The sequence below is a fragment of the Embiotoca jacksoni genome, unplaced genomic scaffold, assembly GCF_022577435.1.
Source record: "Embiotoca jacksoni isolate LCO1_2020_lvr unplaced genomic scaffold, fEmbJac1.0.p SCAF_24, whole genome shotgun sequence".
NCBI lineage: Eukaryota > Metazoa > Chordata > Actinopteri > Embiotocidae > Embiotoca > Embiotoca jacksoni.
In genome coordinates, this window is record NW_027185375.1 from 757,762 (window position 1) to 775,913 (window position 18,152).

The 18,152-nt window shown below is 43.6% G+C and overlaps 3 protein-coding genes across 3 annotated transcripts; all 3 read left to right on the plus strand.

Annotated features, from left to right (window-relative positions):
* The first annotated feature begins 4,469 nt into the window (after positions 1-4,469).
* LOC138203858 (E3 ubiquitin-protein ligase TRIM7-like) lies at positions 4,470-7,267 on the plus strand. Its single transcript, XM_069158862.1, has 6 exons — positions 4,470-4,953; positions 5,087-5,182; positions 5,935-6,168; positions 6,340-6,484; positions 6,620-6,646; positions 6,756-7,267. Exons 1-6 carry the CDS (start codon positions 4,897-4,899, stop codon positions 7,019-7,021), a joined length of 825 nt encoding a protein of 274 aa, XP_069014963.1. The 5' UTR covers positions 4,470-4,896; the 3' UTR covers positions 7,022-7,267.
* A 4,355-nt stretch (positions 7,268-11,622) lies between these two features.
* LOC138203793 (E3 ubiquitin-protein ligase TRIM39-like) lies at positions 11,623-15,599 on the plus strand. The gene is made up of 6 exons (XM_069158789.1): positions 11,623-12,333; positions 12,467-12,562; positions 13,343-13,576; positions 13,748-13,892; positions 14,028-14,054; positions 14,149-15,599. The coding sequence occupies exons 1-6, from the start codon at positions 11,623-11,625 to the stop codon at positions 14,706-14,708; spliced, it is 1,773 nt and encodes a 590-aa protein (XP_069014890.1). The 3' UTR covers positions 14,709-15,599.
* Positions 15,600-15,976: 377 nt separating this feature from the next.
* Positions 15,977-18,010, plus strand: LOC138203794 (E3 ubiquitin-protein ligase TRIM47-like). The gene is made up of 3 exons (XM_069158790.1): positions 15,977-16,056; positions 16,622-16,940; positions 17,695-18,010. The coding sequence occupies exons 1-3, from the start codon at positions 15,977-15,979 to the stop codon at positions 17,953-17,955; spliced, it is 660 nt and encodes a 219-aa protein (XP_069014891.1). The 3' UTR covers positions 17,956-18,010.
* Positions 18,011-18,152: the final 142 nt, after the last annotated feature.

The following is an 18,152-nucleotide window of genomic DNA, read 5'->3' on the forward strand; positions in this document are numbered from 1 at the left end:
TGTTGTTGTTGTTGCACGTGCTGCTGTCGGTTCTTGCTCTTTTTTCGTGGCTTCATAAAATAAAGCCCAAAAGCCGCTTTTCCGTTGCACATCGTCGTTGTTGGGTTTTTTTTTTGGGGGGGGGAGGGTCACGCCCGTCCCGTCCCGTGAGACCTTTCACCTGCCAGTTTGACCTTTACGCGTCATTTCCGGTCGGACTGAAAACGTGAAAGACGGCGAGACCATAAATTGCCAGTTAGTATTTAACTTGGTGGAAAGCGGGATGTACGGATTCCCGGTGGTGTACCAACTCCTTCAGGGGTATCTACCTTCACCTGGAGGCATGCCGCTCCTTTGTCACCGGTACAACCCATGTGCTCGCGGCATTTGCCACATTAAAGTGGTATTATAGACGTCTAATGCTACGCCACGTTAGACTGGCCCCGCCCCCTGATGCATATGCAAATTTAGCACAAGTTGCCTAGGGTAACGCCAGGTACTGCTGTAAATGTGTTCTTTTCTGTCATCATCTTGGGGTCTATGGGCCCAATGTCCACCCTAAACCATCACCATTATTTAGATAATTATCAGAAAAGGCATTAATATCAGTAAATCAAATGCAATTTAATTTTTTTTTTTAAAACAACTTTACATGGTAAATTTTCTTTTCTCAATACATTATCTTCGGATTGTGTAGCCTCTCAGCCATCTCTGGAAAAGAAAAAAAAACTTCAGGCAACAGGATGTAGGTTAGCAAATATGTTTTAATATATAATATTTATATTCATTTTAGCACAATGACAAAATGGCATAATTTCAGTTCAGTCTCATTTAAATCATGACAAAAAGCCACACCTTGATATTTGTTTGAATACCTTATTTCATATTTTGTTGCAGTCATTGCAAAGTAAATCCTGAAGTACGCCCGCGCCTTTAAAAGCCGGAGAGGTTCCCTGCGATTTCTGCCCCGCAGAGCGCCCGGCGGTCAAGTCGTGCCTGGCATCGTACTGCGCCGCTCACCCGGAGACTCACTACCAGAGGGAGGATCTCGGGCGCCACCTGCTGATCAGCGTGGTGAAGAACCTGGAGGGCTCGGTGTGTAAACTGCACTGGAGGCGGCTGGAGAAGTTCTGCAGGAGTGACCGGACGTGCATTTGCGCCATGTGTGCCCAGACGGAGCACAGGGGCCACCACTTGGTCTCCGTCAGCAGGGAGGCGGCGAAGATGAAGGTGGAGTATAATAAAAGCGCAATGCAGTCGCGTAAACACTTGTGAAACTGGAATACTGATTTTTACAGACAAAAGATTTTAGTGAGACTACGCAACTTTCAAAATAACAGTTGAATTCACAAGCAAATAATAATAATAATAATTAAAAAAAAACACATTCAAGTTATTAAACAGGGATTTTAAGCATAGCCTGGAATGACCGCTATCTTATAATGGCTGGTGTTGACAAACTTTAAGTTTTATTCTGCAGAGAGTTTGCAGTCTTCTGTGCTTGAGCTAAATACAAAACTGCTGTTAAATAAAATTGCCATTTAGGATAAGTCCATAACTGTCTCTATTTGCAAATGATGTTTGACAAAAAGTTACTTTTGTTTGTCATAGGGACAGGACATGATTTTCAAATATTGAAATATTCGAATAGCCGTTATGATATGAAGAAAATCGATTAGTACGTGCGACTGTCGTTCTTCCTTATTTCCGCTGTTTTTACCGGCGCCCGGTTCTAAAACCGCAGACATGACATGAAGGTTTCAAAAATGTTCCGATTATACGAAGTACCACCGTTAATCAAACAATGATCCCGATTGCTAAACAAACCAAACGACATGGAAAGTTAATGAGAGCGAAACCTTCATGCAACACTCGGAGAACAACCGTCTAACCACCGGTTTCTTTTTACGTCACTTCCAACGTGTCTGTAGTTCGTCACGAGCCGACTCGGCGGTACTGACGTTGATGTCTTCAACCACACAGGTTAGCCTGAAACGGAGAAAGACGAAACCCCAGCAAGAGATTCAAGAGAGACGGAGTGAAGCGGAGAAAATCAAACTGTCCGCGGAGCTCGGCGGAGAAAATCCAAAAGAGACGCAGAGTAAAGAGCTCGTCGAACAGCTGGAAGAAGAAATCGATGAGCTGCAGAGGAGAAGCGCCGAGCAGGAGCAGCTCTCGCAGGCCGAAGACAACATCCATTTCTTACGGGTATTATATCAGGCAGATCGCCGATCAAATCGTTGAACTCATTATTTCCCTTTCAAAAGAGCTTTTGGGACATTAAACACGGCACAACAACCACTGACCTCGACTCTCTTGTCTCTGCAGAGATTTCTACACGCGTCTTAACGACTGAAAAACTGACGAGTCGACAGGAGCGCTGGAACGAAGCTTCTTTTTTTTCTTTTTGCCATGTTCTTCTCTAAAATGATGAAGAAATTTCCCCTCGGGGATTAATAAAGTAACTACCTAACCTAACCTAACCTAAATTCACATCTACAGTAGTGAGATTGTGTCTTGTGGCTGTAAAGGAGGAGTTTGACACTGTGAAAATCACATATTCACACTCTGGTGGATAGTTAAATAAGAAGAACCATTTCACTCCCACATTTTTCGTCATGAAGATAATGGCCAAAACTAACAGCGTTACGTCGGCAGTTGGCTCTCCTGTGAGCATTTGTAAACCGTTTTTAAGAGTTAAATAAGCATTTTTGGTATTTCACGTTTCAAAGTTCACTGCAGATTCTTGAAGCTTGTTTGGGAACCATGCGAGCCTGTAGTTCACAGTCTGTCTGCCTTTAATTTCACATTCGATAGTATTCCCCGCTGAACTGTAACTACTTCAATTTCTTTTGTCGAAATGAATCTGAAACAAAAGACAATTTGTGCTGATTTAAAGAAAAAGCGAATGAAGATCCAGTAAATGAAAAAAAATGAAGTGAACTTGGCTGCATGAATGTAACTTATACCTGAATGGATGATGTAATACAGGGAAGTAATTAGTCATTAACAAAGACTGAAAAACTAAGATATCGTGCCTTTGCCAGGAAAGAAAATATCATTAAATTCACGTTTTGACTTGCTTGTTGGGAGTTCTGCCTCTGGCTCGTTCACAAATGATGAAACTTGCAGTTTGGGTTTACGTTCAGTTTTGCAGGGAAATGGGCATTTGCATTGAGCAACGATTCTTTAGGAAACGAAACTCAACACTGATGGAAAGTTCCCAAAGGAATGAGACACGCCCAAGACGTGGCTGTGAAGATAAGAGAGGAGAAACCACGCCCTGGGAGTCAGCAGCATCTCCACAGCTGAAAGGTAACGTATCAAAAGGTGTTCACCTCTGCTTCTTTTCTTCAACAAGACTTTATGGTTCCTTCCTTTTTTTTCAAATGACTTCACAGTGTGAGATGCTTTTTAAACCGTGTGGATCTTGCGTGGTGTGTTTGTTCAACGCTTTTGTAACTTTCGGGTATGGTGATTTAGCACACACGCACCAGGTTGATTTACTCAGCGGGTGTGGGATCACTAATACCTCGGAGCTACGACGGTGCGACGCGTGTGCTAGTATTCAACGGTCTGGAGAAACTTTATACTGTAGTTAATTGCACATTTGTGCATCTAAAATGATATATTGGGAATTGTTTCTCACTCGGAAGGAGTTCTGAAATCCAAATTTCTCAAGAACTGTTAATTTGAATTTAAATTTCTGGAATTAAATGACCTTTTCTGTAACTATGTTTTGTATGACCTGTAAATTATTGTAGTTAGTATTTTTTTAAAGAGGGATTTGTTCGTAGATCATTAATGGCCTAATTTATACAATAACTTTATTTTTTATAAAATATTTGGGCTGTTGTCAATATTTACTGATTTTTTTTTAATGATGAAAAGAGAAATCTATGTCGACAAAATGACAGAAGGATTTTGAACCTGGCTCCATCCAAGGTTTTACATTTATGTTGTGGAAATGTATGCAAATTGACACTTAATTACATAAAGTCTCATTTGCATATGCAGACATGCAAATTCAAAAAATAATTATATTAATTTTGATAAATAACTGGGGAAGTTTCATGGCGATATCTTTTTTCTTTTTTTTTTACCGGTAGTGTTTGGCTTCAAAAAGATATTTCTAAAATGTCATCATTCTGACTTCCCTGACTCCATCACCCTTTTTCTCTTCTCTCTTAAATTTGCTAGCTGCCGCTTTATTTCCTCAAACATTTGAATTAAAAGCAACAAAAAAAAAACACGCGCCAACACTTCACTGTCATATCTGTAATTGGTGAATCTTTCCGTTGCTGTCTTTGAGCAGACATGGCCTCCACTTCTGCACCCACCGCCGAGCGCCGCTCGCTGGAGGACAACCTGATCTGCTCCATCTGCGAGAAAGCCTTCGAGTATCCCGTCACCACGCTCTGCGACCACTCCTTCTGCGACAAATGTCTCCGCCGCGCAGTCCGGTACAACGAAAGCGTGTGCCCGCTGTGCAAGACGCACGTGAGCAAAATCCCCGACGTGAACGTCGTCCTCCGAGAGATCGCTCAGTGGGTGAAGACGAGGGACGAGGACGAGAACGAGGATGAGGACGAGAACGAGAACGAGGACGAGAACGAGGACGAGGGCGAGAACGAGGACGAGGATGAGAACGAGGACCAGGTCGAGTTCGGTGGCGGCGCTGGCGAGGTGGCGTGCGACGTCTGCGCGTCGCCGAAGCGGCGGGCGAAGAAGTCCTGCCTCTTGTGTCTCAACTCGTTCTGCGCGACCCACCTGGAGAACCATTACACGGCCGAAAGGCTGAAGGGCCACAAGTTGGTGGAGCCCGTGGAGGATCTGGACGCGAGGGCCTGTCTGGAGCACGGACGCCCCTTAGAGCTGTACAACAGGAGGCGGCAGATCTGCATCTGCGTTCACTGCATGGAGGATGGTCTGGCGGACGTCGTCTTCACCGAATACGAATGGTACACGAAGAAGGTAAGAGTGACGCGTGGAACGCCATCGCGTGTTTTAATTCTCGACGGCAGTTCATATTGACGTCACGTCATCCGACACAAACGATGCAAATGTGAAGAGTTTTGCGTAATAATTTGCATTTTGTCTGCTACAGGCTGAACTTGACAAGATCAAGGCCAAGTTTCAGCAGAAAATTCACGGGAGAAAAATAAAGCTGGATAAGATCGACGCAGATCTCAAGAGCATCAAGGTAAGCTGACGCGAAGTCAGGACGGATCCGGGATTTGAAAAGTCAACCGGACCGGTCCGTCAAAGTTTAAAAAATATATATATATATGCGTTTAATCGGATTTTTGACAGAAGTTGCATCAAGCTCCATGGCATCGAGAATCTGGTCAGCTTTCAGAACAAAACACCCGTTTGTCTATTATTATGACAAGGTCGTTAGTTCCTGGTCTTTCAAGTACTAACAAACACTGCATGTAAAACAGTTATGAAATTAATATGAGAATAAATGTATGTTTTACCACTTAAAACATGGCCAACTATGTCAACGTTATCTGTGGGTAGGTAAGAACAAGAATACACACAAAACTGAGAAAAACTAGACCTCGTTTAACCTCTAGAGGTGCAGAATCAAGGGAAAATAATCAAATCAGGAAGTCAACAAAATTGGGCAGACAAATCGCCGACAAAGAACAAAACGGCAACGCACACGTGACGTGTCCGACCCGTGGTGCTGTCAGGAGAATTGGAACTTTGAGGGCCAAACACCAAACCTGACCCAGAAATACAGTCAAGATTCGTTCGCACCAAATCACTGCAGTTCAATACGAAGCTAACGTTTCAGATTTATCACATTTAATTGTTGATTTCAAGTTCAGAAATCAACTCTCAGGGCCAGATGCAGGACAGTAAAGAATAAAAAGAAAAGGAAATGTCAAATAGACAATGAATGCACTGATTTTTTATTTTTTTTTGCGGGGGGGGGTGCATTTTAAGGACAAGCTGGAGGATGAGTTGGGCAATATCGAGGCTGTGTTCACCGCCATGTTCACCATCCTGATGGAAGCGGAGGCGAGAATGCTTCAGCCGATAAAAGAAAGGAGGCAGGTCGTGGAAAAAGAAGCGGAGGACCTCAGCAAAGAGCTGAGAGCAGAGATCGAAGAGCTCCAGATGAACATCTCCAAGATGGACGATACATCTGCGCTGGAGGATCACATCTTGTTCCTGCAGGTGAGAGGGAAGCTTTGAACGTCTCGGGAACGGACAACTGTCGAGACGAGATGTTTGACGGCTGAAGGGAAAGTGTGCACGGCCAGGAGCTGCATGACAATAAAATGACTTCTTCATCATCAAAAAAAAAAAAAAAGGCCTCATTTCTGGATCATCTCTTCTTTTTCTCAGAGCTACCCGACTCCTCCAGACCCGAACAAAATGACAGACAAGGAGGTCAAGTTCAACACCTCGCTGTCCTTGGGCACCCTGAGGAAAACCATGGCAACAATGATGGAAAAAATTCAACAGGAACTGGAGACGCTAACCTCCATTGGTAAGAGACTTGACTTAACGACGGTAAACGCTGCTGTGACGACTACATTTCTCCACTGTGGGATTAATAAAGTCTAAATGCTGAAAGGCAAAATGTTGATTTTAATTGATCCAAAATTCTTCCCTCACTCCACAGAACTTGAGAGAGTCCCAGAGTTTACAGGTATGCGATATGTGTATTTTAATTCCTCCTGACAAGATCTTTAAAAGAAAAAAAAGACTGTTTATATAATCCAATTAACAATCCGTTAACAATTAACTCCAATTAACAGTGGACATGAAGCTGGATCCGACCACCGCGCACCGCCGCCTCATGTTTTCTGACGACGGGAAGGAGGTGATAGACGGAGGGAAGGACCAGGGAGTCGACGACACTCCCGGGAGGTTCGAGCTGTTCGGCGGCGTGGTGGCGCGCGACAGCTTGACCTCCGGGAGGTCGTACTGGGAGGTGGAGGTGCGCAACAAGAGCGCCTGGATTCTGGGCGTGGCGAGCGTGTTTGTGGTATTTTTTATTTATTTTTTTGCCTTTAACCCTTAGACACATTGCTGTCTTTTTTGGGGGGCACTGTGGGTCATGTTATTTAGCCTCTTCCCAGCAGGTCCTCATTGACACCAGCAAGTTTCAAATGATAGAAGTATCTTCAGTCTAGTTTTAAAGCTAAGTGGCTACAGCTGCTGAAAGACGGCAATGTGGGCGGGTCTCTGAGGGTTACTGTGGTTTTTACACCCAATATAAAACACCTGGAGTTACAGTTGTGTAATTGATATCTCTACTGTGAATAAACTTGACTTACCTCATTATCAATCTCTTTGAGCTCTTCTTTGCTGCTGTTAGCCGCAAGCTTATTCTCCGAAACTGCGTTACCGGCAAACAGTGCGCGAGTCACTTGTGTTGTTGTTGTTGTTGTTGTTGTTGTTGTTGTTGTTGCACGTGCTGCTGTCGGTTCTTGCTCTTTTTTCGTGGCTTCATAAAATAAAGCCCAAAAGCTGCTTTTCAGTTGCACATTGTTGTTGTTGGCTGTTTTATTTTATTTATTTATTTATTTATTTTTTTTTGGGGGGGGGGGGGGGGGGGGGTCACGTCCGGTCCCGTCCCGTGAGACCTTTCACCTGCCAGTTTGACCTCACGCGTCATTTCCGGTCGGACTGAAAACGTGAAAGACGGCGAGACTATAAATTGCCAGTTAGTATTTAACTTGGTGGAAAGCGGGATGTACGGATTCCCGGTGGTGTACCAACTCCTTCAGGGGTATCTACCTTCACCTGGAGGCATGCCGCTCCTTTGTCACCGGTACAACCCGTGTGCTCGCGGCATTTGCCACATTAAAGTGGTAGACTGTATTATAGACGTCTAATGAAACGCCACGTTAGACTGGCCACGCCCCCTGATGCATATGCAAATTTAGCGCAAGTTGCCTAGGGTAACGCCAGGTACTGCTGTAAATGTGTTCTTTTGTGTCATCATCTTTGGGTCTATGGGCCCAATGTCCACCCTAAACCATCACCATTATATAGATAATTATCAGAAAAGGCATTAATATCAGTAAATCAAATGCAATTTAATTTTCTTTTTAAAACAACAACTTTACATGGTAAATTTTCTTTTCTCAATACATTATCTTTGGATTGTGTAGCCTCTCAGCCATCTCTGGAAAAGAAACAAAAACTTCAGGCAACAGGATGTAGGTTAGCAAATATATTTTAACATTTAATATTTATATTCATTTTAGCACAATGACAAAATGGCATAATTTCAGTTCAGTCTCATTTAAATCATGACAAAAACCCACACCTTGATATTTGTTTGAATACCTTATTTCACATTTTGTTGCAGTCATTGCAAAGTAAATCCTGAAGTACGCCCGCGCCTTTAAAAGCCGGAGAGGTTCCCTGCGATTTCTGCCCCGCAGAGCGCCCGGCGGTCAAGTCGTGCCTGGCGTGCCTGGCGTCGTACTGCGCCGCTCACCTGGAGACTCACTACCAGAGGGAGGATCTCGGGCGCCACCTGCTGATCAGCGTGGTGAAGAACCTGGAGGGCTCGGTGTGTAAACTGCACTGGAGGCGGCTGGAGAAGTTCTGCAGGAGTGACCGGACGTGCATTTGCGCCATGTGTGCCCAGACGGAGCACAGGGGCCACCACTTGGTCTCCGTCAGCAGGGAGGCGGTGAAGATGAAGGTGGAGTATAATAAAAGCGCAATGCAGTCGCGTAAACACTTGTGAAACGGGAATACTGATTTTTACAGACAAAAGATTTTAGTGCGACTACGCAACTTTCAAAATAACAGTTGAATTCACAAGCAAATAATAATAATAATAAAAAAACAAACACATTCAAGTTATTAAACAGGGATTTTAAGCATAGCCTGGAATGACCGCTATCTTATAATGGCTGGTGTTGACAAACATTAAGTTTTATTCTGCAGAGAGTTTGCAGTCTTCTGTGCTTGAGGTAAATACAAAACTGCTGTTAAATAAAATTGCCATTTAGGATAAGTCCATAACTGTCTCTATTTGCAAATGATGTTTGACAAAAAGTTACTTTTGTTTGTCATAAGGACGGGACATGATTTTCAAATATTGAAATATTCAAATAGCCGTTATGATATGAAGAAAATCGATTAGTACGTGCGACTGTCGTTCTTCCTTATTTCCGCTGTTTTTACCGGCGCCCGGTTCTAAAACCGCAGACTTGACACGAAGGTTTCAAAAATGTTCTGATTATACGAAGTACCACCGTTAATCAAACAATGATCCCGATTGCAAAACAAACCAAACAAAAGTGGAAAGTTAATGAGCGCGAAACCTTCATGCAACACTTGGAGAACAACCGTCTAACCACCGGTTTCTTTTTACGTCACTTCCAACGTGTCTGTAGTTCGTCACGAGCCGACTCGGCGGTACTGACGTTGATGTCTTCAACCACACAGGTTAGCCTGAAACGGAGAAAGACGAAACTCCAGCAAGAGATTCAAGAGAGACGGAGTGAAGCGGAGAAAATCAAACTGTCCGCGGAGCTCGGCGGAGAAAATCCAAAAGAGACGCAGAGTAAAGAGCTCGTCGAACAGCTGGAAGAAGAAATCGATGAGCTGCAGAGGAGAAGCGCCGAGCTGGAGCAGCTCTCGCAGGCCGAAGACAACATCCATTTCTTACGGGTATTATATCAGGCAGATCGCCGATCAAATCGTTGAACTCATTATGTCCCTTTCAAAAGAGCTTTTGGGACATTAAACACGGCACAACAACCACTGACCTCGTCTCTCTCGTCTCTGCAGAGATTTCTACACGCGTCCTAACAACTGAAAAACTGACGAGTCGACAGGAGCGCTGGAACGAAGCTTATTTTTTTTCTTTTTTTCTTTTTGCAGTGTTCTTCTCTAAAATGATGAAGAAATTCACATCTACAGATAAGAAGAACCATTTCACTCCCACATTTTTCGTCATGAAGATAATGGCCAAAACTAACAGCGTTACGTCGGCAGTTGGCTCTCCTGTGAGCATTTGTAAACCGTTTTTAAGAGTTAAATAAGCATTTTTGGTATTTCACGTTTCAAAGTTCACTGCAGATTCTTGAAGCTTGTTTGGGAACCATGCGAGCCTGTAGTTCACAGTCTGTCTGCCTTTAATTTCACATTCGATAGTATTCCCCGCTGAACTGTAACTACTTCAATTTCTTTTGTCGAAATGAATCTGAAACAAAAGGCAATTTATGCTGATTTAAAGAAAAGGTGAATGAAGATCCAGTAAATGAAAAAAATGAATTGAACTTGGCTGCATGAATGTAACTTATACCTGAATGGATGATGTAATAAAGGGAAGTAATTAGTCATTAACAAAGACTGAAAAATTAAGATATCGTGCCTTTGCCAGGAAAGAAAACATCATTAAATTCACGTTTTGACTTGCTTGTTGGGAGTTCTGCCTCTGGCTCGTTCACCAATGATGAAACTTGCAGTTTGGGTTTACTTTCAGTTTAGCAGGGAAATGGGCATTTGCATTGAGCAACGATCCTTTAGGAAACGAAACTCAACACTGATGGAAAATTCCCAAAGGAATGAGACACGCCCAAGAATTGGCTGTGAAGATAAGAGAGGAGAAACCACGCCCTGGGAGTCAGCAGCATCTCCACAGCTGAAAGGTAACGTATCAAAAGGTGCTCACCTCTGCTTCTTTTCTTCAACAAGACTTTATGGTTCCTTCCTTTTTTTTTTAAATGACTTCACAGTGTGAGATGCTTTTTAAACCGTGTGGATCTTGCGTGGTATGTTTGTTCAACGCTTTTGTAACTTTCGGGTATGGTGATTTAGCACGCACGCACCAGGTTGATTTACTCAGCAGGTGTGGGATCACTAATACCTCGGAGCTACGACGGTGCGACGCGTGTGCTAGTATTCAACGGTCTGGAGAAACTTTATACTGTAGTTAATTGCACATTTGTGCATCTAAAATGATATATTGGGAATTGTTTCTCACTCGGAAGGAGTTCTGAAATCCAAAATTCTCAAGAACTGTTAAATTGAATTTAAATTTCTGGAATTAAATGACCTTTTCTGTAACTATGTTTTGTATGACCTGTAAATTATTGTAGTTAGTATTTTTTTACAGAGGGATTTGTTCGTAGATCATTAATGGCCTAATTTATACAATAACTTTATTTTTTATAAAATATTTGGGCTGTTGTCAATATTTACTGATTTTTTTTAATGATGAAAAGAGAAATCTATGTCGACAAAATGACAGAAGGATTTTGAACCTGGCTCCATCCAAGGTTTTACATTTATGTTGTGGAAATGTATGCAAATTGACACTTAATTACATAAAGTCTCATTTGCATATGCAGACATGCAAATTCAAAAAAATAATTACATTAATTTTGATAAATAACTGGGGAAGTTTCATGGCGATATCTTTTTTCTTTTTTTTTTTACCGGTAGTGTTCGGCTTCAAAAAGATATTTCTAAAATGTCATCATTCTGACTTCCCTGACTCCATCACCCTTTTTCTCTTCTCTCTTAAATTTGCAAGCTGCCGCTTTATTTACTCAAACATTTGAATAAAAAGCAAAAACAAAAAAAACACGCCAACACTTCACTGTCATATCTGTAATTGGTGAATCTTTCCGTTGCTGTCTTTGAGCAGACATGGCCTCCACTTCTGCACCCACCGCCGAGCGCCGCTCTCTGGAGGACAACCTGATCTGCTCCATCTGTGAGAAAGCCTTCGAGTATCCCGTCACCACGCTCTGCGGCCACTCCTTCTGCGACAAATGTCTCCGCCGCGCCGTCCGGTACAACGAAAGCGTGTGCCCGCTGTGCAAGACGCACGTGAGCAAAATCCCCGACGTGAACGTCGTCCTCCGAGAGATCGCTCAGTGGGTGAAGATGAGGGACGAGGATGAGAACAAGAACGAGGATGAGGACGAGAACGAGGGCGAGAACGAGGACAAGGATGAGGACGAGAACGACAACGAGGACGAGGACGAGGATGAGGACGAGAACGACAACGAGAACGAGGATGAGAACGAGAATGAGGACGAGGACGTGTTCGGCGGCGGCGCCGGCGAGGTGGCGTGCGACGTCTGCGCGTGGCCAAAGCGGCGGGCGAAGAAGTCCTGCCTCTTGTGTCTCAACTCGTTCTGCGCGACCCACCTGGAGAACCATTACACGGCCAAAAGGCTGAAGGGCCACAAGTTGGTGGAGCCCGTGGAGGATCTGGACGTGAGGGCCTGTCTGGAGCACGGACTCCCCTTTGAGCTGTACAACAGGAGGCGGCAGATCTGCATCTGCGTTCACTGCATGGAAGATGGTCTGGCGGACGTCGTCTCCACCGAATGCGAATGGTCCGCGAAGAAGGTAAGAGTGACGCGTGGAACGCCATCGCGTGTTTTAATTCTCGACGGCAGTTCATATTGACGTCACATCATCTGACACAAACGATGCAAATGTGAAGAGTTTTGCGTAATAATTTGCATTTTGTCTGCAACAGGCTGAACTTGACGAGATCAAGGCCGAGTTTCAGCAGAAAATTCACAGGAGAGAAATGAAGTTGGATGAGATCAAAGCAGTTCTCAAGAGCATCAAGGTAAGCTGACGCGAAGTCAGGACGGATCCGGGATTTGAAAAGTCAACCGGACCGGTCCGTCGAAGTTCTATATATATATATATATCTATATATATATATATATCTATATATATATGCGTTTAATCGTTTTTTTGACAGAAGTAGCATCGACCTACACGGCATCGAGAATCTGGTCAGCTTTCAGAACAAAACACCCGTTTGTCTATTATTATGACAAGGTCGTTAGTTCCTGGTCTTTCAAGTACTAACAAACACTGCATGTAAAACAGTTATGAAATTAATACGAGAATAAATGTATGTTTTACCACTTAAAACATGGCCAACGATGTCAACGTTATCTGTGGGTAGGAAAGAACAAGAATACACACAAAACTGAGAAAAACTAGACCTCGTTTAACCTCTAGAGGTGCAGAATCAAGGGAAAATAATCAAATCAGGAAGTCAACAAAATTGGGCAGACAAATCGCCGACAAAGAACAAAACGGCAACGCACACGTGACGTGTCCGACCAGTGGTGCTGTCAGGAGAATTGGAACTTTGAGGGCCAAACACCAAACCTGACCCAGAAATACAGTCAAGATTCGTTCGCACCAAATCACTGCAGTTCAATACGAAGCTAACGTTTCAGATTTATCACATTTAATTGTTGATTTCAAGTTCAGAAATCAACTCTCAGTGCCAGATGCAGGACAGTAAAGAATAAAAAGAAAAGGAAATGTCAAATAGACAATGAATGCACTGATTTTTTTTAATTTTTTTGGGGGGGGGGTGCATTTTAAGGACAAGCTGAAGGATGAGTGGGGCAATATCGAGGCTGTGTTCACCGCCATGTTCGCCATTCTGAAGGAAGCGAAGGCGAGAATGCTTCAGCCGATAAAAGAAAGGAGGCAGGTCGTGGAAAAAGAAGCGGAGGACCTCAGCAATCAGCTGAGAGCAGAGATCGAAGAGCTCCAGATGAACATCTCCAAGATGGACGATACATCTGCGCTGGAGGATCACATCTTGTTCCTGCAGGTGAGAGGGAAGCTTTGAACGTCTCGGGAACGGACAACTGTCGAGACGAGATGTTTGACGGCTGAAGGGAAAGTGTGCACGGCCAGGAGCTGCATAACAATAAAATGACTTCTTCATCATCAAAAAAAAAAAAAAAGGCCTCATTTCTGGATCATCTCTTCTTTTTCTCAGAGCTACCCGACCCTTCCAGACCCGAACAAAATGACAGACAAGGAGGTCAAGTTCAACACCTCGCTGTCTTTGGGCACTTTTAGGACAACCATGGCGACAATGATGGAAAAATTTCAACAGAAACTGGAGACGCTAACCTCCATTGGTAAGAGACTTGACTTAAAGACGATAAACGCTGCTGTGACGACTACATTTCTCCACTGTGGGATTAATAAAGTCTAAATGCTGAAAGGCAAAATGTTGATTTTAATTGATCCAAAATTCTTCCCTCACTCCACAGAACTTGAGAGAGTCCCAGAGTTTACAGGTATGCGATATGTGTATTATAATTCCTCCTGACAAGATCTTTAAAAGAAAAAAAAAAAGACTGTTTATATAATCCAATTAACTCCAATTAACAGTGGACTTGAAGCTGGATCCGACCACCGCGCACCGCCGCATCATATTTTCTGACGACGGGAAGGAGGTGATAGACGGAGGGAAGGACCAGGGAGTCGACGACACTCCCGGGAGGTTCGAGCTGTTCGGCGGCGTGGTGGCGCGCGACAGCTTGACCTCCGGGAGGTCGTACTGGGAGGTGGAGGTGCGAAACAAGAGCGCCTGGAATCTGGGCGTGGCGAGCGGCAAAGCCAACCGCAAGGGGAAACTCACGCTGAAGCCGGACAACGGTTTCTGGGTGACGGCGCATTACGAAGGCAACAAGTTCGCGGCCCTGACTGCGCCGCCGCGTCGCCTCTTCCCGCCAGAGAAACCCGAGAAGGTCGGCGTGTTCGTGGACTACGAGGAAGGCCTCGTCTCCTTCTACGACATAGTGGCCCAGTCCCACATCTTCTCGTTCACCGAGTGCTCGTTCCAAGACGAGCTGTACCCATACTTCAGTCCACACGTGAAGAAAGATTATGACAACACCAAACCTCTGATTATTTCTCCTTCGAAAGGAACCGGAAATCACACGGGATGATTCCTGAAAGGAAAACGTCTGTTTTGTTACGGGATTTTAGTAGTGTTTGTGATTAGACCCGTTACAAGTCTTACATAATCACCTTGATTGTAATCATTTCTTTTTCAATTGTTTGAGGTTTGACTGACGCTCTTTGAAGTGACATCATTTCATTGCATTTATACACCTTATTTCTTCCATAGTTTAATAAACATGTGAGCCTAGAATTTAGTGCAACACACCAGAAAAGAGGACTCGGCACTGGCTTTATAGGAAAGCCAGATTTACACAGACACAACGATGATAAAACAACAACCACTGTCATTTACTACTATTATTATTATTGTTATTATTATTATCACTATCATTTACTTTATTTACTCACAAAGCAGCTGATGTAAACACAAACACGACTCCGGCTCTTCTAAGGAGCCAGATTTACAAAATAACTTCATGATGAGATCATCAAAATATGAAATATTTATAGACAAAGCAACAACGTGAGATCACCAAATAAACAGGCCATAAACAATACGTTGATGAGCACTACATCTCACTGTACAGTTGCTTCCTATGCATATTTTACTTATTTATTTTTCAACTCTGTTTGCTGTATTTTTTATTTATTTTTTTGCCTTTAACCCTGAGACACACAACTCAGACACATTGCTGTCTTTTTTGTGGGGCACTGCGGGTCATGTTATTTAGCCTCTTCCCAGCAGGTCCTCATTGACACCAGCAAGTTTCAAATGATAGAAGTATCTTCAGTCTAGTTTTAAAGCTAAGTGGCTACAGCTGCTGAAAGACGGCAATGTGGGCGGGTCTCTGAGGGTTACTGTGGTTTTTACACCCAATATAAAACACCTGGAGTTACAGTTGTGTAATTGATATCTCTACTGTGAATAAACTTGACTTACTTCATTATCAATCTCTTTGACCTCTTCTTTGCTGCTGTTAGCCGCAAGCTTATTCTCCTAAGCTGCTTGACCGGCAAACAGTGCGCAAGTTACCTGTGTTGTTGTTGTTGTTGTTGTTGCACGTGCTGCTGTCAGTTCTTACTCTTTTTTCGTGGCTTCATAAAATAAAGCCCAAAAGCCGCTTTTCCGTTGCACATTGTTGTTGTTGGCTGTTTTATTTTATTTTTTTGGGGGGGGGTCACGTCCGGTCCCGTCCCGTGAGACCTTTCACCTGCCAGTTTGACCTCACGCGTCATTTCCGGTCGGACTGAAAACGTGAAAGACGGCGAGACCATAAATTGCCAGTTAGTATTTAACTTGGTGGAAAGCGGGATGTACGGATTCCCGGTGGTGTACCAACTCCTTCAGGGGTATCTACCTTCACCTGGAGGCATGCCGCTCCTTTGTCACCGGTACAACCCATGTGCTGGCGGCATTTGCCACATTAAAGTGGTAGACTGTATTATAGACATCTAATGCCACGCCACGTTAGACTGGCCACGCCCCCTGATGCATATGCAAATTTAGCACAAGTTGCCTAGGGTAACGCCAGGTACTGCTGTAAATGTGTTCTTTTCTGTCATCATCTTGGGGTCTATGGGCCCAATGTCCACCCTAAACCATCACCATTATTTAGATAATTATCAGAAAAGGCATTAATATCAGTAAATCAAATGCAATTTAATTTTTTTTTTTTTAAACAACTTTACATGGTAAATTTTCTTTTCTCAATACATTATCTTCGGATTGTGTAGCCTCTCAGCCATCTCTGGAAAAGAAAAAAAAACTTCAGGCAACAGGATGTAGGTTAGCAAATATGTTTTAATATATAATATTTATATTCATTTTAGCACAATGACAAAATGGCATAATTTCAGTTCAGTCTCATTTAAATCATGACAAAAAGCCACACCTTGATATTTGTTTGAATACCTTATTTCATATTTTGTTGCAGTCATTGCAAAGTAAATCCTGAAGTACGCCCGCGCCTTTAAAAGCCGGAGAGGTTCCCTGCGATTTCTGCCCCGCAGAGCGCCCGGCGGTCAAGTCGTGCCTGGCGTGCCTGGCGTCGTACTGCGCCGCTCACCTGGAGACTCACTACCAGAGGGAGGATCTCGGGCGCCACCTGCTGATCAGCGTGGTGAAGAACCTGGAGGGCTCGGTGTGTAAACTGCACTGGAGGCGGCTGGAGAAGTTCTGCAGGAGTGACCGGACGTGCATTTGCGCCATGTGTGCCCAGACGGAGCACAGGGGCCACCACTTGGTCTCCGTCAGCAGGGAGGCGGCGAAGATGAAGGTGGAGTATAATAAAAGCGCAATGCAGTCGCGTAAACACTTGTGAAACGGGAATACTGATTTTTACAGACAAAAGATTTTAGTGCGACTACGCAACTTTCAAAATAACAGTTGAATTCACAAGCAAATAATAATAATAATAATAAAAAAAAAACACATTCAAGTTATTAAACAGGGATTTTAAGCATAGCCTGGAATGGCCGCTATCTTATAATGGCTGGTGTTGACAAACTTTAAGTTTTATTCTGCAGAGAGTTTGCAGTCTTCTGTGCTTGAGCTAAATACAAAACTGCTGTTAAATAAAATTGCCATTTAGGATAAGTCCATTACTGTCTCTATTTGCAAATGATGTTTGACAAAAAGTTACTTTTGTTTGTCATAGGGACGGGACATGATTTTCAAATATTGAAATATTCGAATAGCCGTTATGATATGAAGAAAATCGATTAGTACGTGCGACTGTCGTTCTTCCTTATTTCCGCTGTTTTTACCGGCGCCCGGTTCTAAAACCGCAGACATGACATGAAGGTTTCAAAAATGTTCCGATTATACGAAGTACCACCGTTAATCAAACAATGATCCCGATTGCAAAACAAACCAAACAAAAGTGGAAAGTTAATGAGAGCGAAACCTTCATGCAACACTTGGAGAACAACCGTCTAACCACCGGTTTCTTTTTACGTCACTTCCAACGTGTCTGTAGTTCGTCACGAGCCGACTCGGCGGTACTGACGTTGATGTCTTCAACCACACAGGTTAGCCTGAAACGGAGAAAGATGAAACTCCAGCAAGAGATTCAAGAGAGACGGAGTCAAGCGGAGAAAATCAAACTGTCCGCGGAGCTCGGCGGAGAAAATCCAAAAGAGACGCAGAGTAAAGAGCTCGTCGAACAGCTGGAAGAAGAAATCGATGAGCTGCAGAGGAGAAGCGCCGAGCTGGAGCAGCTCTCGCAGGCCGAAGACAACATCCATTTCTTACGGGTATTATATCAGGCAGATCGCCGATCAAATCGTTGAACTCATTATTTCCCTTTCAAAAGAGCTTTTGGGACATTAAACACGGCACAACAACCACTGACCTCGACTCTCTTGTCTCTGCAGAGATTTCTACACGCGTCTTAACGACTGAAAAACTGACGAGTCGACAGGAGCGCTGGAACGAAGCTTCTTTTTTTTCTTTTTGCCATGTTCTTCTCTAAAATGATGAAGAAATT

Bases quoted from the DNA above. Each gene is read 5' to 3' on its own strand.
- LOC138203858 (XM_069158862.1), top strand. From the start codon at position 4,897: ATGGAGGATGGTCTGGCGGACGTCGTCTTCACCGAATACGAATGGTAC. The intron at 4,954-5,086 runs GTAAGAGTGACG...TGTCTGCTACAG, and splicing joins ACGAATGGTACACGAAGAAG to GCTGAACTTGACAAGATCAA. The intron at 5,183-5,934 runs GTAAGCTGACGC...GTGCATTTTAAG, and splicing joins CAGATCTCAAGAGCATCAAG to GACAAGCTGGAGGATGAGTT.
- LOC138203793 (XM_069158789.1), top strand. From the start codon at position 11,623: ATGGCCTCCACTTCTGCACCCACCGCCGAGCGCCGCTCTCTGGAGGAC. The intron at 12,334-12,466 runs GTAAGAGTGACG...TGTCTGCAACAG, and splicing joins GCGAATGGTCCGCGAAGAAG to GCTGAACTTGACGAGATCAA. The intron at 12,563-13,342 runs GTAAGCTGACGC...GTGCATTTTAAG, and splicing joins CAGTTCTCAAGAGCATCAAG to GACAAGCTGAAGGATGAGTG.
- LOC138203794 (XM_069158790.1), top strand. From the start codon at position 15,977: ATGTACGGATTCCCGGTGGTGTACCAACTCCTTCAGGGGTATCTACCT. The intron at 16,057-16,621 runs GTACAACCCATG...TAAATCCTGAAG, and splicing joins ATGCCGCTCCTTTGTCACCG to TACGCCCGCGCCTTTAAAAG. The intron at 16,941-17,694 runs GTGGAGTATAAT...TCAACCACACAG, and splicing joins GGGAGGCGGCGAAGATGAAG to GTTAGCCTGAAACGGAGAAA.